The 23453-nt window shown below is 43.7% G+C and overlaps 1 protein-coding gene across 1 annotated transcript in view; it reads left to right on the top strand.

Annotated features, from left to right (window-relative positions):
* MAN1A1 (mannosidase alpha class 1A member 1) overlaps positions 1-22404 on the top strand; it is an 89987-nt gene extending 67583 nt beyond the window's left edge. Inside the window, exons 6-12 of the mRNA XM_060238690.1 lie at positions 2117-2240; positions 4798-4891; positions 7200-7315; positions 7599-7818; positions 10941-11113; positions 12980-13095; positions 21711-22404. Of these exons, the coding sequence (XP_060094673.1) occupies positions 2117-2240; positions 4798-4891; positions 7200-7315; positions 7599-7818; positions 10941-11113; positions 12980-13095; positions 21711-21831 (964 nt within the window). The 3' untranslated portion in view covers positions 21832-22404. The remainder of the gene's footprint in view (positions 1-2116; positions 2241-4797; positions 4892-7199; positions 7316-7598; positions 7819-10940; positions 11114-12979; positions 13096-21710) is intronic.
* The last annotated feature ends 1049 nt before the right edge of the window (positions 22405-23453 follow it).

Here is a 23453-nt window from a genome sequence, read left to right as displayed (position 1 = left end):
CCCACTTCAACCGGTGAAAACAGAGTTGGATGAGATCCCCACCCTAGAAGAGACTGTTAAAGCCATCAAGCAACTGAAAAGTGGCAAGGCAGCAGGAGTTGATGGAATTCCACCAGAGATCTGGAAGCATGGGGGCACAGTACTACATAGCTCACTTCACAAAGTACTTGTCACCTGCTGGGAACAAGGCAAATTACCACAGGACTTTCGCGATGCAATCATCATCACCCTATACAAGAACAAAGGGGAAAAGTCAGACTGCTCCAACTACCGGGGGATAACCCTGCTCTCCATCGCAGGCAAAATCCTTGCCAGAATACTCCTGAACAGACTGGTGCCCCCCATTGCAGAAGAACTCCTCCCAGAGAGCCAGTGCGGCTTCAGAGCTAACAGGAGCACCACCGACATGGTATTTGTTCTCAGGCAGCTCCAAGCGAAATGCAGGGAACAGAACAAGGGTCTGTATGTGACTTTTGTCGACCTTACCAAAGCTTTCGATACCGTTAGCAGGAAAGGCCTGTGGCAAATCTTGGAACGTTTAGGATGTCCCCCAAGGTTCCTCAGCATGATCATCCAGCTACACGAAGACCAGCGAGGCCAAGTCAGACACTGCAACGACCTCTCGGAGCCCTTCCCAATAGGCACAGGTGTAAAGCAAGGCTGCGTTCTCGCGCCAACTCTGTTTACGATCTTCTTTAGCATGATGCTTCAAAGAGCCGCAGTAGATCTAGATGAGGACGATGGTGTCTACATCCGCTATCGCACCGATGGCAGCCTGTTCAACCTGAGGCGACTAAAGGCACACTCCAAGACAATGGAAAAACTCATCCGAGAGCTACTGTTTGCTGACGATGCTGCACTCGTCTCCCACTCGGTATCAGCTCTGCAGCATATGACGTCCTGCTTTGCAGAGGCTGCCAAGCTATTCGGCCTAGAAGTTAGTCTGAAGAAGACAGAAGTTCTCCACCAGCCTGCACCCCAGGAAGATTATCACCCTCCCTGCATCACTGTGGGTGAATCAGTTCTGAAGACAGTCCAGCAGTTCAGCTACCTGGGGTGCATCATCTCCTCAGATGCCAAGATCGACAAGGAGATTGACAACAGGCTGGCAAAGGCAAACCGTGCATTTGGCCGACTGCACAAAAGAGTGTGGAGCAACAAGCATCTGAAAAAAGGCACAAAGATCAATGTTTACAAAGCGGTTGTGATGACAACCCTCATCTATGGCTCCGAATCGTGGGTTTTATACCGTCATCACCTGCGACTCCTTGAGCGCTTTCATCAGCGCTGCCTTCGCACCATCCTCAACATCCACTGGAGTGACTTTGTGACCAACACTGAAGTCCTCAAGCGGGCAGAGGTTACCAGCATCGAGGCACTGCTGTTGAAGACGCAGCTGCGCTGGGCAGGGCATATTTCTAGGATGGAAAACCACCGCCTTCCCAAGATTGCCCTGTATGGCGAACTCTCCACCGGCCATCGAAATAGAGGGGCACCAAAGAAGAGGTACAAGGACTCCTTGAAGAAATCCCTTAGCACCTGTCACATCAACCATCACCAGTGGTCTGACCTAGCCTCTGATCGCAAAGCATGGAGGCACACCATCCACCAGGCTGTCTCTTCCTTTGAGAACACACGCATAGCTGGTCTTGAGGACAAAAGGAGATTGAGGAAGAATCGCACTGCTACAGGACCAACCCTAAATCAGACTTTTCCCTGCAGCCGCTGTGGCCGGACCTGCCTGTCCCACATTGGTCTTGTCAGCCACCAGCGAGCCTGCAGCAAACGTGGACTATTGCACCCTTCTTAAATCTTCGTTCGCGAAGCCAAGCCGAGAGAGAGAGAGAGATATCACTGATCATGGGAAAATAGTGTTGTGATGCAACTGTGAGGATTTTGGCCTACTTTTAAGCTAATGCCATTTTGTCTGGCTTCCATTTGTAACAATGCTCTTAAATAATGACTACTAGACTGATCTATAATAATAGTTGATTATACCCCCTAGTGTAGGTTGATTAGTTTTGGGAGGTTTACTATTTTCTTGTCAAGCTGTTCCACAGTTCATGATATCGGAATAGTTTTATGCCTCATAGATTTTACTTTTCTTCATTTTCAGTGGCATTGGTCGAAACTGGCCCTGGGCTTCAGGAGGAAGCAGCATTTTGGCAGAATTTGGAACTCTGCATTTGGAGTTCATGCATCTAAGCCACTTATCTGGAAATCCAGTATTTGCTGAAAAGGTTAGATTTAAAACTTGCTTTTTCATGAAACATTAACAAGACACTTTTAGAAATGTGACAAGTGATTGCAGAGTGCTTGAAATATTGCCAGTTTCTGTTAATTTTAACTTGTTTTGATCCTCTCAAAATATATAACCTGCAAAGTGGAAGTGATTTCCTAGCACTGTTCTTAATTGTACATATGTTTATTTGTATAAAGGATACCATATGATAGAGACTTCATTTACTTTGCCATGAACCATGTGTGCGGATGCCATGGATTCATTATGATAATTGCTGGGCTTTTTTCTTGACTTTCCTGTTCCCCTGCACCCATTTCCTTCATATTCTTAGACAGTCAGAGCAGCCTTTCTAGTGTGTAAGCCACAAACTTTAGTAGACCTGTGCTTAATGAAGGTTTTTTTTAAATAATCCTTCTGTTTCTGCCCTTAGACTCCTAAGTAAAGTTCAAACTTCATGATTTGCTCCCTGCCCATCCAACATTCAAAATGCACCCTGATTTCACTTAAGGGGCAAAGATTTTAAAACATGTGAAGCTTCTTGTGTGGGGAGCTGGATACATGTCCTGTATTTGCTCAACAGCAGTGGGATGCTGCCAAAACAGCTTGTGCCTCCATACAAGGAGCATGTCTCCTACCAACTGGACACAAGTAATAGAGTTACAGGTTTCCCAGTGAGCTTCGGACAAGTTCTGCTTTAGTTATCCTAGGGAATTTTCTTTTGCTGTTCTTTGCTGGGCTACTTTGTAAATTATATACCCAGTATTTGTTTAATTTTGGCTGAATGCCACTGTTTTTCTTTTGCTGAGTGAATTTCACAGTTTAAATTCAGGTTATAAGCTGCATGGCTTCCAGTTGAGCTAAACAGCTGATCTGTGCATCCATTTTATGTATTTAGCATATTTTTATCCCCCTTTTCTTCCCAAGAGGGAAGAACAAAACAGGCCATTGACATAAAAGGAACATTAAACATCCTAAAAATATTCAAAAAAACCTGACCTCAGACAATAAAGCAGCTTTAAAAAATTAAAATCTGAGTAAAAAAAATATTTTGGCCTAACACCTCAGCAGCAACATGATATGTTCCCGATGACCTTCTGTGGGAGGGGACATTCCAAGGGCAAGGTGTCACCACTAAAAATTCCATGTCCCTAGTTGTCATCCACAGGGAGAACAGTGAGCAGGGCTTTGGTGAAAGACAACTACCTTGCCTAGAAATAGTGGCTCTTTCCCCTCTAGTCCAAGCACCACACATCTGCTACAAGAGTAAATGAATTTTGGTTGTGTGTAGTACAAGTGCAACCTAGTGACAAAATTTAATTGTAGATCTCATCTATATTAACTTTTGTATCCATTTGGTAATGGTTTCAGTTATTGGCCCTGTCCCACACATACCATGCTACCACTGTAGCTGCTACAATTCAATGGTGTCTTCTGTTTATACTTTGATAAATGTACTTGTTTTTATTGATCAATTGTAATCTTATGTAATTAAATATTGTTTCATTTTTTAAAATGTCTTCTGTTAGTACAGATTTGTACAAGTGTCTAGCAGATTCGTTTCCATTCCATAATATATTGTATATACTGGAAAACATAGGATCTGAGGCATAAATATATATAGCCATATATTTTTCTTACCACCTATGGTTATGATAGATAGAATCCAAACTAGGGATAGGCATGAATCACAAAAATTGAGGTTTGTGGAGTTTCACAAACCACAAACAATGAACCTCCACTTACCTTTCTGTTTAATGAACCAGTACATAGTTTGTGATGTGGTGTGACTTGCAAAAGCTGCATTCTCTTTAAATGGTTTTTGCAAGCCACTGCAACATGACTCACAAGTGAACTCAAAAGGTGACTTCTGAGTTCACTTACGAGTTGTGCCACTGCTGTGACAGCTTAGCTTGCAAAAGCCATTTAAAGGGATTCCTAAGCATTTAACTGCCAGTTTACTCACTGAGTTGCAGTGCAGCTTGGAGAAGGCTTCTAAAGAGATTGTGGTCTCTTTAAATACCTTCTCCAGGCCACAGTACCAGTGTGTCTGCTGACATAAACCACACAAACTTCCCAAAGCCACCTGGGAGTTTTGTGTGAGGTTCATGGGAGTGAGATGGCCCAAACTGTCATTTGCAAACCATGAATTAGGCCCAGTTCATGACAGATTTGGTTCATTATTAGTTTCATGCCCATCCCTATCCCAAACTCTGTCTTATGTAAAACAAACTTTATAGGAAGGTACCACAAGAGTGTTTTGGGTAATATCCGTCCTTGTATAGAGTGGTGGTTTTTTAAAAGTCAGTGTGAAAATGTATTTTATTTGTACTCTGGCTTTCTTTATGGCTCAGGGTGGCTTATGTTTCCTAATTTTTTTAAAGTACATTTTAAAAGCATCAGACTAAAACATCAAAAGAACGCCCTTCCCTTCAAGAAGTATCTGCAATTATATTCCATTTATAAGTATCTTGAAATTATTTGTTTTTCTTTAAACTTGAAAAACCTTGCTTTTGTAATTAAATATTTTCAACAGAGATTGAATCTGTTTGGTATAGGTGATGAACATTCGGAAAGTTTTAAGTCAGCTGGATAAGCCAGAAGGCCTTTATCCAAACTACTTAAATCCTAGTAGTGGCCAGTGGGGACAACGTAAGTACTTTAGTTCAGTTGATCTTTCTTATTAATAAATGCTTGATTATTTCAAAGAAGAGTACGCTTATTAAAGAACTGTCTCTTCCTATGTCAGCCTGTACCATCTTGCTTCCCTGGGCGTGATTTTGATTCGCTTATTGAAAAGAGATTGACCCAGCTGTAGCTCAATAAAGACTTTTTTCTACAGCTGTTTGATCTTTTTGGAACAGACTGTATCATTGAAATGGTAGCTGTATCTTCTTTTATTTTACAATTTTGTAAAAGATGCAAGACAGATTTTTTTCCAGGAAGGCCTTTGATTGCAGTATTGGCCATATGTTGACTTTTTCCTGTAATTAATATATTATATGTTAAAAGGAAAAGTGATGCACAAATATAAACTGTAATTGGGCAAATGTATTTTATTACTGCTTGAGTGCAATCTTAAGCATTTTTACTCCAAAGGACATCCTTGTGGCTTCGGTGGCATTTGTATCCAAGGAAATATGCATAGGATTTTAGCTTTAAATAAGCAGCACTATATTTCCTGAAGGTCACTGCTGGACTGTTATTGTTCTGTACATTTCTTTAGTCTTTGTTACGTTGGCAGTAAATTGAAAGTGATTTGCAACGACGTGGGTCAATTAGATTTGTCTCTAGCAATAATGGATATAATAGCAGGAGTTATTATTGATGAGACTCTGCTTGTGCTATTTAGTCTGCAAATGTCAAGAGTTTCTGAGGTAATTCATTTAGGAAACTGTAAAGGTCATTTAAATGCTACTATTCAGAGATCAGCCTTCCATCACGGAGTACTCGCATTCTTTCTAGAAAGCCTCTTTCCTTTATGTATTGCAAACACTCATGTAATTAATGAGGTATTTCTTTTATTTTTTAAGTGTTCCATTTTATTAGTCCTTCATAATCCTATCTTGCCATCAGTGTGTTTCTTTGAAAAGGGACAGCAAAGTTAACATTTAAGAGAACTAAATACCAGGTCACAGGTTGCTGAAAAAAGCATATTGGAAGGGTGAGACCTTTAAAGGAAAGGAGATTTTGTGCTCACTTGGTTTCAACCTGGAAAAGCAAGTTTTTAAAAAAAGAGGAAATCAAAGTGCTTATTTGTAATCCAAGAGGTTTTTCCCTCTTTTAAGAGGTAACTGTATAACAGGTCCATCTATAAACAGTACCTCTAATGGCACTGGGAGTCGAATGTGTTCACAAAGACTTGTTACCATATCATACATTCCTAGATTTCTTGTCTGTTGGGTTAATAGAATACCTTTTTGTGAACTGATATAGTAGTTAATCTGAATATTATTCAATGTTAAAAATTTGATATCTGTGTCATTTCAGAGTTTTCAACTGTAATAGTACAGAGTACAGACAGTTAAATCTGTCTCATAGATCCAGTCTGTGTTGCTGATAATTTGTACACGAGTAGTATCCTTTTTGCCTAAAGGCCCAGTAAACTTGCAAAGCTACCAGAGTGCGTGGGATCAGGCTTGGTTGACTCTCACCAGTTAACTGTACTGTCCATCTGACATTATGGTTTGGCCCATGAAATGCATCTCATAGAATGTTGATTCAAATTAAATTGTTTCAATAAAATTGGGGTAGAAAATACTTCAGTTGGGAGTTCCTTCATACCCACAAAGCACTGTACTTTGAAGTGTCTTGTGTATGAAAAATACCCTGAATAAACCACTGCTGTATTTTCTGAAGAGGGCATTAAAAAGTCTGAATTACTCCGAGTAGGGGAAAGCAAAAGCTTTAGTTTGAAAAAGGGGTGAAAGCCAAGACAAGCTCCAGAACTGGCTCCAGCCATCTGGGCATGCTGTCACAGGGCTAGGATGGATGGTTTCCAATTCCTGGTCCTAAAAGTAATTGATTCAAGACTTTGAGGGTTTGGACAAAACTAATTTTAGCAGGAAGGATTCTGCCAGTCCCTCAGCATCAGTACTCATATTGGTCTCAAGCAGCCACCCCTGATTGCAAGAAAGGGTTAAAAATGGGAAGCTCAATGTGGCTCCAAGAATGGAACTCATTGTCCAAAAGCAGCTACTGGGACTAGAGGGGGTTTTTTCCATATATTGCAGTTTGGATCTCCAGGAAAACCTAGACTGGTTCCTCTTGGTCTGAGAGGCCAGAGGAGATGAGTGGGTGGTTTATGATAGCACCAAGTTAACCAAATTCTTCTGAAGCTTCAGTCTCTTTCACAGAATTGTTATAAGAAATTATATAACAATCTACTTGCATCACAAGAAGTTGTCTGTGTTTAAACTGAAAGTGGAATTACAATTGATCCTTTTCTGTTACATTTCAGATCATGTCTCAGTTGGAGGGCTTGGAGACAGTTTCTATGAATATTTGCTTAAGGCATGGCTGATGTCAGATAAGACTGATGAAGAAGGCAAGCAAATGTATTATGATGCTGTTAAGGTAAATGAGATAAATCTGTTTATGATCATTACCTAATGAATCCAACAAACCAGTTTTAAAAGGTGTCTATTCTTTTGTTTCCATAACAGGAAATTATTTTAAGAAGCTAATTTATTTGAAAAGTTATAAACTACAGCTAGAAAAATTATGATTGAGGCTGTTTGAGAAGGTTTAAGAATTAGAGAATAGTCTCTCAACCATAGAATATATTTTATATTCTCCTATAAATGTTTTTAAAACAGGTTCATATGCAAGTGTTACAATTATGTTTTAACTTTTCCAGTCCATAGAGACCCATTTGATCCGGAAATCCAGCACTGGTTTGATGTACATTGCTGAGTGGAAAGGTGGCCTACTTGAACACAAAATGGGCCACCTGACTTGTTTCGCAGGAGGGATGTTTGTTCTGGGTGCCGACGGTGCTCCTGCTGATAAAATTGAACGCCACATTGAACTTGGTGCTGAAATTGCCCGCACATGTCATGAGTCTTATGATCGCACAAGTAAGCATTATAAACTTTTGAGTAGTTATATTCCAGAATATCCTTTCAAACTAGCCTACTTCTCTAATGAATAGTGCCTTGCTTTTGCGGGGGGGATGTTCACCTGATACAATGAACTTGTGATGAATTCAAAGCAGATCATGTAATTCCTAACTTCAATGTTTTGGAGTGGAGAGAGTTCAGAACTCCTTCAAAAGGAAAAAGGACTCTGAAGGAGCATGCTTTGTGTTCTTGGGGGGAAATTGTAGGAGTGTTGTGAAAATAGAAAAATATGTTTAGCCTTCTCACTAGCTGGCACTGTTTTCATGCCTTTGCAGAGTAAGCCACCCTGCTGAAGCAGCCTGAAGCTGCTATAATAGAGTTTGGCAATGCTATCAAATCTCACAGCCCTACTGTTTTGAATTAAAAAATCCCATCTTTTGTATGCTCTTTCCTTGTGCTATTCAAACATACAAGTCTTCATTTTTCAATCTATTTTTTGTTTCCTTGTGCCCCCCTTTCCCGATTTAATATTATTTATTCCATCAATTGGGTATATAACATAAACAGTATGGAAAATCCATACAAGAAACAAACAACTGAGAATACAAACAGGTGAGCAAAAAGGCTTACATGATTTTAACAAAATACCCTAAGAAACATATATTACTGTAACTCTAGTAGAACTGCTATATAACAGTCTGAAATCTGTTGTCATAACTAGCAATTCAACATTTTAATGGCAAGATTTGTAGCAGCTCCAACAGAAATGTTGTACTTGTAATGCTTTGACAGACATGTGTGAAAAGCTAGAGAGAACTCCCACACCAAAATTATTTGAAAGCCTACATGTACTTGCATGCACTCCTGTTGATACCCCTGTTAAAACAAGACCCATGGAGAGTGTAGGCAGCATTCTGAAACTAATTTAAACTGTCAGATATATTTCTTTAGAAGTGTTTATTTTCACAGTAGGGAGATTTTAAAGGTGCAGCATACCCCTTTAACAGTATCTCTTTATTCCTGTTTGCAGATTTTAAATGCATTGACTAATGACTATTACTGGTGCCTGAGTAGGGTTGGAATAATACCTTCAGATTCTAGAGGCATTGTAATGGTTAGTATTAGAGATCTAGGTTCATCCCCCCACCCCACCCCGTGCTATAAATTTAACTTCATGATCTTAGGCCAGTCACCCTTTCTCCCCTGAGTGTACCCTCAGGACATTATAAAGATACAATGGAGAGGACCATATATGCTGCCCTGAGATGCTTGGAGGAGGGGCAGAATAAATATGCAAAAGGAAAAGTAAAGGTCCCCTGTGCCACCAGTCGTTTCCGACTCTGGGGTGACATTGCTTTCACAATGTTTTCACAGCAGACTTTTTACGGGGTGGTTTGCCATTGCCTTCCCCAGTCTTTTACACTTCCCCGCAGCAAGCTGGGTACTCATTTTACCGACCTCGGAAGGATGGAAGGCTGAGTCAACCTTGGGCTGGCTACCTGAATCCAGCTTCCACTGGAATCGAACTCAGGTCATGAGCAGAGAGTTCAGACCACAGTACTGCAGTACTGCTGCTTTACCACTCTGCGCCATGGGGCCGCTTTAAATATGCAATAAGCAACACTTTAATAAACTGTCTTCTGCCTGTTAATTGTAGGGATATGCAACATCTGTCAGTCAGAAGGGAAAGGTAATACAGGCCAAAATTACTACAATTTAATAGTAAGTTGCCTAGTATTTCAAACAGACATTGTGCATAGATTGGGAGATCAGAATTGATGACACAGAAGTTCTTTCCAGACAGCTGAAGTGCTGGGATGTTAACTTTGTGGAGAGAGTTGTAGGATCACTCACCATTGAAAGAGATATGTACTTACAGCCTGTCATCTAAGATTCTCTTCTCAAGTTCTACTGTCTCTGCCCCTGCTTTCCAAAGGAAGGGAGGTGACCTCAGATGAAGCTGCTTCAGTGATGACCTTGCCTTTGAAATGCCCTTCCCCTTGCGGTTCACCTGGCACCTACCTTATTTTCCTTTAGGCTCAAAGTCCAAAATATTTCTTTTACCCTGCCTTTTAACTGAGGGGGTTAGATTTTTCTCTCTCTTGCTAGTCTACAGTCTGCTTCTAGCCTGAGGACTGTTCTATGGATATCACTTTAGGATGATCAGTGTTTGCCTCTATGGCCTGCCTTGTTATAATGGATTGGTTTAGTTGTATTTTAGTCCTGAGGCATCTGGAAGATGTCTCTGGAGAGTCACCATATAAATCTTCTCAACTTAAAAAAAAACAAAAACTAAAGGGACATATGTGCAGAAGCAGTTAAGAAATAATGTAAATAAACATTGGCTCATAGGCTTGCTATATGCAGAACCAGTCAGCAAATTTTAGGACTGATACTTCTGTTCAACCAATTAATTTTATGTATTCAGCAAAATAATGGTTTCAGATGTCCCCAGTTTGGTGTAGTGGATAAGAATGGCAGCCACTAATATGGAAACCAGGTTTGATTCCCCACTCCTCCACATAAAGCCAACTGGATAACCTTGCATCAGTCACAGTTCTCTGAGCTCTTCCAGTCCCACCTTCCTCATAGGGTGTCCATTGTGGAGAGAGGAAGGGAAGATTATTGTAAGCTGCTCTGAGACTACTTTGGGTAGTGAAGTGTGGAGTATAAAACCAACTCTTCTTCTTTTCAGTGAACATTTTTTCAAATATATATTTTTTATGTTAAAGACAAGGCCTGTTAAAGACAGATAGTTGATGCTTCAGGAGAAATACTGAACCAGCAAATGCAGTATATCACTAATACAACAATTTGCCATGTGTATTGGCCACAATTTGCCATATTAATGTTTACTATGGGAACACTTTGTTTTCATTCTGAATTATTTCCTCTCAGGAATGTCAGTAAATTATGGATACATCTTGCTATGTTTTTCAAAATACTGATACTTTCTCCATTGAGGCCTAGAACTTTGTACATTCGCAGCAGATATATATTAAGAGTTGAGAAATTGCAAAAAATATTCCTGAAGTTTAATAATAAACTAACACAAAGATTTCAGCATGTTCTGCATGCTGAAGACTTAGAAATCTTTCACACTGGTATTGATCCTGTTTGATATTGATTATTGTGTCTAGGCATGAAGCTTGGACCAGAAGCTTTTAGATTTGATGGCGGAGTTGAGGCAATTGCTACGAGGCAGAATGAGAAATACTACATCTTGCGACCTGAAGTTATAGAAACCTACATGTATATGTGGAGATTCACCCATGACCCAAAATATCGGCAATGGGGTTGGGAAGCTGTAGAGGTAAAGTGGATTTTTTGCAGAGGGTGGGTGTCTTTAAGTCTTAGTCTTGACAAAGTTATATTTCAAAATTGCCTTTAGGCAGCTTGTTTGGCAGGTTCCAGAGCCAATAGCAAAAAAAAAAAAAAATAGCACACTACTTAAGATGATAGCTGCTAAGTATAAGCATGCATCTCCTTCAGTCTTAACACATTAAGCTGATCATGTAACAGTCAGCTTCTGGTTATAGAATGTCCTTGTTTATTGAAAAGGAAAATAACACATTTTTGTCTGTATTTTCTATTCAGTTTGGGTGATTTTTTTTCTATTTCTAATATGTATGTTGCCTTTTAATAATCTATGAAACTGGGACCCATTCTTCCTCCTCTAATATAGCAGGAAAGATCCCTTTGACTGTTTCATCCAGATGAGATGGAAATTACAGCCAAAAACAGTTTCCATCAGTGCAAATATAAATTCAAAACTTGATTGCTGGATTGTTCAATGATTACTTAGCAGAGGAGAGGAAGCTCTGCTTACTTTTCTGATTCCCCTTGCCAGCTGATCTGGAATTGCTTCTTCCATTGGAAAGTTTGGAGTTTATTTAGAAATTTTTAGAGACCTGCTTGAGGCAGCTCACAATATAAAACAAGAATAAATCCTAAAAATATAGTAATTAGTGTAAGTAACAAAACATGAGAGCTTGTTGGGGTATAGCAGCATTTTATGTGGAGAACCAGGCTTGATTCCCCACTCTTCCACATAAAACCTTTGGTCAGTCACAGTTTTCTCAGAGCTCTCTCAGCCCCACCTACCTCACCTGGTGTCTGTTGTAGAGAAAGGAAAGGAAAGCAGTTGTAAGCCACTCTGAGACTTCTTTGGGTAGTGAAAGGTGGGGTATAAAACCAACGCTTCTTCATTAAAAACCCAGAACATAAAAGTAAATAAAAACCCAAATCACTTTTGTGTTAGGTGCATTTCTACAAAGAAATCTGCCTGCAACTACCATCCATTGGCTTATCATTTACTCTTCATTGAAATTATTTCAGTGAAAGCTTTGAAATATCATTTTTATTAATACATCATACATGCCTGGTAAGGAGGGATAAACCCCCAAGATATTTTGGAAGGTTTAACTTAATTTTTGTAGTCAAGGAGGTTGAAATATAAGATATGGCATCATTTATTTAACTTAGATGACATATGAATGAAGTTAAAATGCTTTTGTCTTATAATAGACAAATTTAAGAATATAGGTTGTAGCCAAGGCTTCTGCAAATTAGCTCCATTTTTGAAAAAAATGATCAAATCCCACATGCTGCTATCATTTTAAATCCTCTTGTGCCTTTTTAGGACTTTTTATATTTTATGAATAGTATAAAAATATCTTCACTTGTCATAGAGACTGAAATTAATAGATTTAAGATAGTTATTATTCCCTTTGTCCCATTGATTGCAGTGGGATGTAATTCTTTAGACTGGCAGCCATAATAGGTTTTAAATAAGATTCACTGTGAGTGGGGCAGCTAACTCACTAAATCCCAGTATGAACCTACAATGGAACCCACACGCTCCTAAAAAACTTAAAACCTGTTTCTTTACTCCTGGAACTGACCATTTGACAATGGCCTCCACTTTTACCTGGTGAAGTTTGATCATACCCCCTCCTGTTTGATGTCCAAGATACAAAAGGGACTTTTGACCTTTGTTTTAAATCCAAGAAGGGTTGGAAAGTTTATACAGAAACATAAGATGATATATATTATTGGGAGGCCAGATTTGTGCATATTTTAAAGTAGAACAATAGATTGTAAAATACTAAAGATATGTAGTAAGTGTTTTACCAACAAGAAATGCATATTTTATCTTTTTCTTTCCCTTGTGACTTAGGCATTGGAAAAATATTGCAGAGTAGATGGTGGCTATAGTGGTGTCAGAGATGTTTACAGCACCCATCAAAGCCATGATGATGTGCAGCAGAGTTTCTTCCTTTCAGAAACACTCAAGTAAGTTGAATTTTTAAGAGCCGCAGTCTATATAACATTGTCCTAATTATTAAGGATTATTATTAAGGATGTATGAACTTGTATACTTTTGGACCTTTTAGGCTTTACTTCAGTTCGGGAAGTTCAAATTCTTTTTGCCTAAATTTAAATAATAACTTTAATCTTATGACATTGTCTATTAGATGTCTCATCCTGTTGATTGTATTGACTTCTTCTGTATAATCTGCCTTGGGTGCCATCAAGAAATGTGGACTACAAATAGCATAAATAAATAAAGCAAGTGTAGCTACAGCATAAATTTAGTAATCGCTTGTTATACCATTTTCACCTTTCCTATATCTATTTTTTAGTGTTCTGCACTTTTCCAGTGGATTATAATGTTTAGTTAAGGGTAAATTGCATCAACTTTTGTAATTATTGCATAACTCCCTGACCTGGAGTGTTCAAGCTAGCACAGTCTTGTCTGATCTTGAAAGCTAAACAGGGCTGGCTCTTATTACTATTTGGATGGGATCTCTCCAAATGTCATGGGACTTCTCTCTGCTTCTACAGCATGCACTCTCTGGCTTTCTTTCCCTTCCTCCTCCCCCCCCCAAAGAAGTGTGCAGGCACACAAAAGCTTACACCTGGAATAAAGCAGTGGTGGTGGTGGTCTTCTTAAAAGGGCTACAAGTCTCTCTCTCTTTCTTTCCCTCCCCTTCCTCGCTGAAGAAGTGTTCAGGCACACAAAAGCTTATACCTAGCGAAAGCAGCTGGGCGGCATGTGGGCTCCATCGAACCTGCTTTCCATTGGGGAAGGCAGGCTCCAAGGAGCACACACATACTGCATAGGGAGAGGGGGTGCCTAATGTCCCATAGCCCAGGTGGTGCCCTAGGCAACCACCTACTTGGCCTACTCCCATGTGCCAGCTGTGGGCAGCATGATGAAAAGCTATTTTTTTAACCATTAAACACTGAACAGCAGTGTCATGATCTGTGCTGTGTGACAGAGGCCTAGTGGGCCTGGAGAGCCTGTGAGGGCTGTGTCTCAGTAGGAAGAGACAGCCTACAATCCCCAGAATGCTTGGCACTGGTTTCAGCCAATCGGCTTCCAAGTAGGCTCTGAGGAGAATTGTTTAAAAGCTCTCTCAGGAGACAGATGCTGTTCTTTCCTCCTGAGAGGTCAAGCAGGCAGGACGGCTGCTGTTTAGGAAGAAGACCCTCACTCTGAGGGAGAAAGTGAGCAAGCCGAGGCCTGCGGCCTAACAGACTGGAATAGTTAAGTTTAGTCACGTTAGGGAGTGTATGTTTAGTTTCCTTCACCCACATTACTATATAGTTTTAAGCATCTTATCTGTTCACTTGCCCTTAATTGATATCCCTGTCTAAAGTAAACCATCTTCTTCGTGGTCTCTGTGCATTCACACATATGGGTAATCCGCAGGATTGGCCCCGACCTCGGAGAGTTCAAAGCAATCTTGATCGTAGATCTGGCGCGCCTCCCGCTTGTCCTGGGAGGAGTCAGCTACTGCGCATGCCTGGAGAAGGGGGAGGTGCTTAGCCACTCAGTTTCTTCCTTACCGCCGACCGGATCGCACCTTCCTCGTTGATCTCCAACTTCTTCATTGCAATCTCTACAACTACCTTCTCTTCAACCTCAACTCTTCATCTTCTACTTCTACCTGGTATCGTATAAAAAAAAAAAAAAAAAAGGCCTTTTCTTACTATCTCTTCGGGACTTTTCCCCTCCCCCCCCCCCCCTCCCCGGGCGGATGGAAGGAAGGGACAAGATAATCTTTAAACGCTGCACCAGCTGCTCATCCAAAATCCCCTCATCCGACGGTCACTCTCTGTGCTTGTTCTGCCTTGGAGAGGCCCACCGTCCAGACTCCTGCGTGCACTGCAGCCAATTTGGCAAACAGGCCCGCAAGAACCGCGCCGCGAGACTCAGGAGCCACCTCATGGAAACCACACTCCGACCGGCCATGCCGCATGGCGGACAAAAACAACCCGCGCCATCTTCCCCACACCTCGTGGGAGAGACGCAGTCGGCAGCTTCCGTGGCACAGAGTCCCAGTAAGCCTAAGACCGGCAAGCACTCCAAGAAGTCGGACGACCCCAAGAAGCGCCGCCGTTCCGATTCCGCCCACTCGGACCCGACGGGTAGCGTGAGCTCCAAGAAGCACAAGACCCGACCTCTCGACTCGGTCTCGAACCCGACCACCAAGCCGAAGACCCCGAACCCGAGCGCCACTGCCTCCGGATCGCTGCCGAAGACTCCGACATCGAAGTCGACAGCAACACCATCAATCACTCCATTGGAAATCATCCGCATTTCATCCAAGTCACCGTCCATTCCGAATTCCCCACCAGACCAACTGCTGGATACGCACTCTACCGCATCCGTTGGGATCCTCGACCCATCTAAATTCATAGATCTCTCGCACCCTGTAGACGCCCATGCGCTCACCAGAGAACCCTCGACCCCGAGAGTCCTCCCGACCAGACCGCGGTCTCGCAGTCGCAGACGCACCAGATCCCGCAGTCGCCGGCACACCAGGTCGCGCAGTCGCCGTCACACCAGGTCTCGCAGCCGCCGCCGCACCAGGTCCCGCAGTCGCCGCCGCACCAGGTCCCGCAGCCGCCGTCGCTCCCGCAGCCACCGCAGGGGGAGACACTACTACTACTCTCCATCGAGATCCAGGTCTCCATCCCCACGGAACCGAAGACGGCACCGACGATCACCATCCTACGATCGACATTACCACAGCTACCAAGAGTCTCCTCGCGACCGAGATCGCTCACACAGACTCCATTCCGCATCGGTCGAACCGCTTCACCATGACGACCTTACGAATCTCGGCGCCGAACCGAAACTCCCGCCGCCACTCGAGTCCTTACACACGGCTCCCAAGACAACGCCCCAGCCCGACCTGCACCAGGGAACCGACGACGGATCCGAGGAGGAACTCTCCGACTCCGACCACTCTTCGGGTTCGGACCTACAATCCCCAGAATCCGACATAGCCAAGCCAGCAGACCTATCGCCGTCCGAGGGCCCGAAATCCTACCTCGACCTCGTGGCAAACATGGCAAGTTCGCTGAACCTGAAGCTCAATACGGACGCCCCCAGAGTCTCGGACGTCGTATTCGATCTGGTGCATGCGGATCTTCCATCCAGCTCATCTCTTCCCATGCTCCCCGTCCTCCTAGAAACACTCAGAGAAGCATGGGACAAACCGGCATCAGTACCGCCGACATCCAAGAAGGTCGAAGCCCTCTACAAGATACATGCACCTGAATCCAAGTTCCTATTCACTCACCCGGCTCCGAACTCGATCATCGTGCATTCGTCTTCGAAATCGAAGCAGACTAGGCACCCGGTACCACCAGAACGAGAGGGCAAGAAACTCGACACGATCGGGAGAAAGATCTACGCCCTCACTACAGCCACAACCAAAATCCTCAACTACATGGCATGCTTTTCCGCATACACCCACAACCTGACCACTTCCCTCGGCGCACTGGTACCATCCCTACCCGAGGCGTCCCAGAAGTCAGCCGCCACTACCCTGCAAGAGATCGCCAGAGTGAGCAAACAGCAAATCAACACTGCACGGCACGCTGCACAGTGTTCTTCCAAAACCTTGGCCTCAGCCATAGCACTCCGTAGACACGCGTGGCTCAGATCCTCCTCCCTCCAACCAGACATCAAATACAAGGTGGAAGATCTGCCCTTTGATGGCCTCGGCCTGTTCAGCTCATCTACAGATGACATCCTCACGTCAGTAGACGATGGCAGGAAGAGGGCGAAACGTCTGGGAGTTTCCCAACCTCTGACACAATCCAACCGACAAAGGAACTGGAGGTCCAGCCAATACAAAGGGGCCAGATCCCCACGACAACAGGATTCATGGAAGCGCAAACCACCACAGTCCAAGCCTTCCTTTCAGCACAGACGCCAAACAACCAAGAAACCTCCAACCACATCCAAACCATCTCTCTGACCTCCCTGCCCCGAGCCGTCCAGTCCCCCTTCATCAGCCAAACCCATCAACACGACTACAACCGTTCTACACTGCCTGGAGGACCATAACATCAGACGCCTGGGTCCTCACCATCATTCAAAGAGGCTACCTGATAGAGTTTACATCCACTCCAAGGCACCACCGATTCCTCACCACACCCCCGTCCGCACCCCTGCAGACAGAAATTGCGTCTCTGCTGGACAAGGGCGCGATAGAACCAGTCCCACCCCAATACCATCGCACCGGCTTCTACTCCCGGTACTTCCTGGTACCAAAAAGGGACGGAGGACTCCGACCCATCCTCGACCTCCGCAAACTCAACCTACACATAATCTACAAGAAATTCCGTATGGTCACGCTTCAGGCAATCCTTCCGCTCATCCCAGAACGAGCATGGATGGCGTCCATAGACCTCCAGGATGCCTACTTCCACATAACAATCAATCATCATCACAGAAGATTCCTAAGGTTCGCCGTAGGGAGGCAGCACTTCCAGTTCTGCTCCCTCCCCTTCGGCCTCTCCACAGCACCAAGGGTCTTCACCAAGTGCATGGCAGTAGTAGCAGCCACATTACGCCAGCAACAGATATCAATCTTCCCGTACATAGACGACTGGCTGATCGTCGCCCATTCCAGGGAGCAACTACAACTGGACGTCTCGACCACCCTCTCCACCCTGGCCACCCTAGGCCTCCGAGTCAACCTCTCAAAATCCAAACTAATCCCTACCCAGAGGATTCAGTTCATAGGGGCGGACATCTCCACGCTCTCGCAAACGGCTTCTCTACCTCAGGACAGAGCACTCGCCATACTGTCAATGGCCAACACTATCATCGCCCAGCGCTCCCAAACAGCGCTCACCTTCCAAAGAATGCTAGGCCTCATGGCAGCAACCACAGCAGTTCTGCGGTTTGCGAAGCTGCACATGCGCCCCCTTCAAATGTGGTTCGTAAGGACTTTTCGCCCCCACACACAACATCAATCCACACTACTCACCCTCCCACCGCACATTGTGCCATCCCTCAAATGGTGGACCAAGCAACATCACCTCTTCAAGGGCATGCCATTCAAACAGACACCGCCCTCGGTGATCGTAACCACAGATGCATCCAAGTGGGGATGGGGAGCCCACTTAGAGGACCTCACGGTGCAGGGCCAATGGACAGACTACGAACGCTCTCTCCACATAAATTGCCTGGAGCTCATCGCAGTGCACAAGGCCCTGCGGTCTTTCCTCCCGTCGCTAAAGAACCAGCACGTCCAGGTCACCTCCGACAACATCGCCACAGTCTTTTACATCAACAGGCAGGGCGGCACCGCCTCCGTCAGACTCTGCAGGAGAGCCCTCGCACTGTGGCATTGGAGCATAAGCCAGGGCATCTTCCTCACGGCCGTGCACCTACCAGGGACCGACAACACCCAGGCAGACGCCCTGAGTCGCCACTCGACCAACAACCACGAGTGGTCCATCAACAGTCGATACATCCGACAGATCTTCAACGTCTTCGGACAACCGAAGATAGATGTATTTGCTTCACCATCAAATGCCCAATGCACCCGCTTCTACATGAGAGGTCCCCCATCCCACCTCTCCAGGGGGGATGCCTTCCTACAAACTTGGAACGGAACACTGCACTACCTCTTTCCCCCCATCCCACTTATCACCAGAGTTCTACAGAAGATTCAGGTAGACCACACAAACTGCATCCTCATAACTCCATGGTGGCCGCGCCAACCCTGGTTTACGACCGTGCTGCTCCTGTCCAACAATACCTTCGTCCAGCTCCCTCAAACACGGGATCTCCTCTCCCAACAGGACGGCAGGGTCCTTCACCACAACCCGGCGTCACTCAAGCTAACAGCCTGGAGAATCAATTTCTAGATTTCCCCCCAGAGGTCCGTCACGTCCTAGTGAATTCCAGAAAACCATCTACTAGGAAATCCTATCTACTTAAGTGGAAACGCTTCTCACACTATGCCTCACAACACAACTTCGACCCCAACTATGCCACCATACCTCAGGTACTAACTTACACCTTAACGCTCTCTAAAGCGGGTCTGTCGTATTCCTCCCTGAAGGTACATCTGGCAGCCATCTCTGCTTTCCACCCCCGCATCGATGGCACAACGGTTTTTTCTCACCATGCGACTAGAGCCTTCCTCAAGGGCATCATTCGCCTTCACCCACCAATCAAACAAGTTCTACCCACCTGGAGCCTATCTCTAGTCCTGAGCCAACTCATGAAACCGCCCTTCGAACCCATGGCTTCCATTCCACTGCACCTGCTGTCATGGAAGACGGCATTACTTACGGCCCTCACCACAGGTAAGAGGGCCAGTGACATCTGCGCATTCAGAGCAGACCCACCGTATACGACATTTCATAACAGTACGGTGGTCCTCCGACCTGACCCGACCTTTCTTCCCAAGGTCGTCTCTCCCTTCCATCTGGGAAGACAGTCCATTATACCAGCCTTCTTCCAGCACCCCGCGGACGCGGGACAAAGGGCACTCCACAACTTGGATGCACGGAGAGCCCTAGCCTTCTACATAGATAGAACCCGCCAAATCCGTAAAGACCCCAGACTCTTTATCACTTACGCTACCCATAATCAGGGCAGCAGAATATCTACCCAGAGACTCTCCAAATGGATTGTTGCTGCCATCGAACTCTGCTACCAGCTGGCAAAACAACCAATCCCTCAACATATACGAGCCCACTCAACCAGAGCCGTGGCCACCTCGTCCGCCTTCATGAAAGGCATACCTATAGAGGACATCTGCGCCGCAGCCGTCTGGTCCTCTACATCTACCTTCGCCTCGCACTACGCCCTCGACGTTCGTGCCCGGCGAGACGCCTCCTTCGGACAAGCGGTGCTACGATCGATCTTCGACTAACCACCGTGAGTAACACTATCATTATGTTACACTCTAATCCTACATTTTCTTACAGATCCAGCACCCACCTCCGAAGAAATGGCTCGCTAATCACCCATATGTGTGAATGCACAGAGACCACGAAGAAGATGGACAGGTTTCTTACCTGTAACTGGTGATCTTCGAGTGGTCATCTGTGCAATCACACAGACCCACCCAGCCTTCCCCGCTGCTGGAAGTTAGTTAGCACAGTTATTTCCACCTACCCGGCGGCGGGAAGAAACTGAGTGGCTAAGCACCTCCCCCTTCTCCAGGCATGCGCAGTAGCTGACTCCTCCCAGGACAAGCGGGAGGCGCGCCAGATCTACGATCAAGATTGCTTTGAACTCTCCGAGGTCGGGGCCAATCCTGCGGATTACCCATATGTGTGATTGCACAGATGACCACTCGAAGATCACCAGTTACAGGTAAGAAACCTGTCCTTTTTGTTGTTGTTTGTTACTCTGCCTGGTCTATACGCCTATTTTCTTGGCCAAAGCAAGGGATGTGAAGGGATTGGGAGGGTACTCTGGGCCTTCCAGAGAGCCAGTTTAATGTAGTGGTTAAGGGCATGGACTCTTATCTGGGAGAACTGGGTTTGTTTCCCCACTCCTGCACTTGCAGCTGCTGGAATGGCTTTGGGTCAGCCATAGCTCTGGCAGAGGTTGTCCTTGAAAGGGCAGCTGCTGTGAGAGCCCTCTCAGCCCCACCCACCTCACAGCATGTCTGTTGTGGAGGGAGAAGATAAAGGAGATTGTAAGCTGCTCAGTCTCTGATTCAGAGAGAAGGGTGGGGTATAAATATGCAGTCTTCTTCTTCCCAAGGAACCCTAATTCCAGGGTGATGGCAGCATTGGGTGGCATCCCCATCTGGATCATGACAAGCACTCATCAATATCTGCATGCTTGATGAGACTGGAGTTCCCTTTATCAAATGCCCTTTACAAAGCTTAGCAATTGTGCAATAATAAAATGTGACCTCTTATTGACTGGGAAATGGAGAGGGAAAATAAGTGGTTTTCATGGGAGATAAAAGTAAATGGGGAGAGTGTGTATGACTGGCTCCACATCACCCACCAGCCTTCTGTAGCAGAGAAAAGAAGGAACTTGGGCAACCCTTTCAAGGACCCCAGATGTAGAAGGAAGAGGATTGTTTAGCAATAGAAATGTTTGGACTTTGAGAATCAAAGCTTTTCAGATATATTCCTTTCTTCATTAAACAAAGTCCCTTTTGGTTTTCCATCTTCTTAATCTGTTATTTTGATGCTGTGTGCTCATTTCCTTCACTATTTTTAGGTTTTTTAGTTTTGTTTCTTTTCAAGTATAGATGGGAACATAACAAAGATGTTTTCTTTGTCTTTTTAAAGTACATATAAATTATTGATGTAGATTAATTATGTAGTTTTGATTATAGTATGTACAAATGACTCTCCTATAATAATAGAAAAGGAGTCCAGTAACACTTTAAAGACTAGCAAAATCCATGGCAGGGTATGAGTTTTTGTGAGTCACTGTTGACTTCTTTGAACTCATGAAAGTTCATACCCTGCCACAAATGTTGTCTACTGTTATAGACAAACTAACATGGCTACCCATTTTGATCTGTCTCCTACTATAACTATGAACTTTCCAGCTCTAAGATTATTTTTAGTATACTAAGTTTTTTGTTTGTTTTTATTTTTTGCTTTCCTAGGTACTTATACTTGTTATTCTCTGAAGATGATCTCCTTCCATTTGAACACTGGGTCTTTAACACTGAAGCACACCCTTTGCCAGTTATCTCCAGGGAAGAAGAAGAAAAAGGAAAAAAATAAATAAAATAATCATGACTGGGGCCATGTTATAGATTTATTAAAATCTGGGTAACTTTTTAAGTTCTGAATCAGTTTTTTGCAGTCTGATGTTTACCCATATACTTTTTATCAGGGGACCTAAATACCCATTAGTTATAATTAATCTTATTTATGTTCTGTTGGAAGGGTTAAGTGATTTGTCATCTCTGTATTTTGTTAGGCTGCAGTGTGCATCAGGCCAAATAGAATAGAGAGGTTAGCATGTTACTTCTTTCCAGATTTATTTTTGACTGCAAAATTCTTTCCTCCTCTGTGAGGAGATGTCTGCTTTAAGCTGTAATACTTTGCTGTGTTGCAAAAAGCCATAAAGAAATGAAGTATGAAGAGCTTTTTTCTTTTATTCTTTTTTTTTAATGTGGTTTGTCTGATCACTAGAGACAAATCTCCTAACTGTGACAGCTTCTTCTTATGCGGGTCTATTGTTAATTGGTAATTCGAATACTTAAGAAGGTGTACTGTTCAGGAAAACTTCAGAAGAAATATTTTCAACTCATCTGCAGTCACTATTGTATTAAACTGCAGCTTGTATTGAAATGGACTTTGCAAAGCCTGTGTTTTGGAGCCCACTTTCAACTTCCATGTAGATCATAACTGCACACTACCAAAAGACAAACTTGATACTCACTTTTTAAGTTCCTGTAACCCACCAAAACAAAACCATGGAAATTGACTTCTGGACATGCCCTTATCTATAAATGCAGTGAACCTGCAGCTTCCTCAGTGCAAATGGAGTTCTACTGAGTATGCATCAGAAGGCACAAATCACTTCACTGTTAAATCTTTGATTCCATATTGTGATATGGGTTTGTGCATTAAATCCTCTGTGCATTTGTGCCTTTATCCTGTTTAGAGATTGGAAGAGGCTAGTTCCTTAAGACTGTTGCCATTTAAAACATTCCATTTAGCACTGAGACACTTGAAAGATACCAGAAATAATGCTGTGAAAATGGGAAGAGCTTAACATGTCAAAGATACCATGCTTCAGATATTTGTGTTCATTTTATTTACTGAACACGAAGTTACTGTTTTAAATGCTTTGCTTTGTATTTTAAAAAATCTATTTTGTGTGTCCTTACTAATCAGAATAACAGCAATGATAAAGCTTTATTTTGATAGTAAATCTGTTTACCAGACTGCTCAAGGTTAAAGTGAGGGAATCATAGAATCATAGAGTTGGAAGGGACCTCTAGGATCATCTAGTCCAACCCCCTGCACAATGTAGGAAACTCACAAACACCTCCCCCGTAAATTCACAGGATCTTTCTGTCAGATGGCCATCTAGCTACTGTTTAAAAACCTCCAAGGAAGGAGAGCTCACCAACTCCTGAGGAAGCCTGTTCCACTGAGGAATCATTCTAACGGTCAGAAAGTTCTTCCTGATGTTGAGTCTGGAAGGCAGAGGTCCTTTTTCCTCTTCACCACTAGGATGCCTTCTGGGAGCAAAATGACTTGAATGAACAGTATTAGACATACAGTGATTTACTGCTTAACAGCTAACTTCCCTGATACAAGGCGGAATGGAAACAGACTGTTGCTAAAAAAGTAAATTTTCCAGAACTATTGGATATATCAAAGAAACCATG

The sequence above is a fragment of the Heteronotia binoei genome, chromosome 1, assembly GCF_032191835.1.
Source record: "Heteronotia binoei isolate CCM8104 ecotype False Entrance Well chromosome 1, APGP_CSIRO_Hbin_v1, whole genome shotgun sequence".
NCBI lineage: Eukaryota > Metazoa > Chordata > Lepidosauria > Squamata > Gekkonidae > Heteronotia > Heteronotia binoei.
The sequence above is the reverse complement of the archived record's forward strand: the minus strand, read 5'-3'. Positions and strand labels throughout refer to the sequence as shown.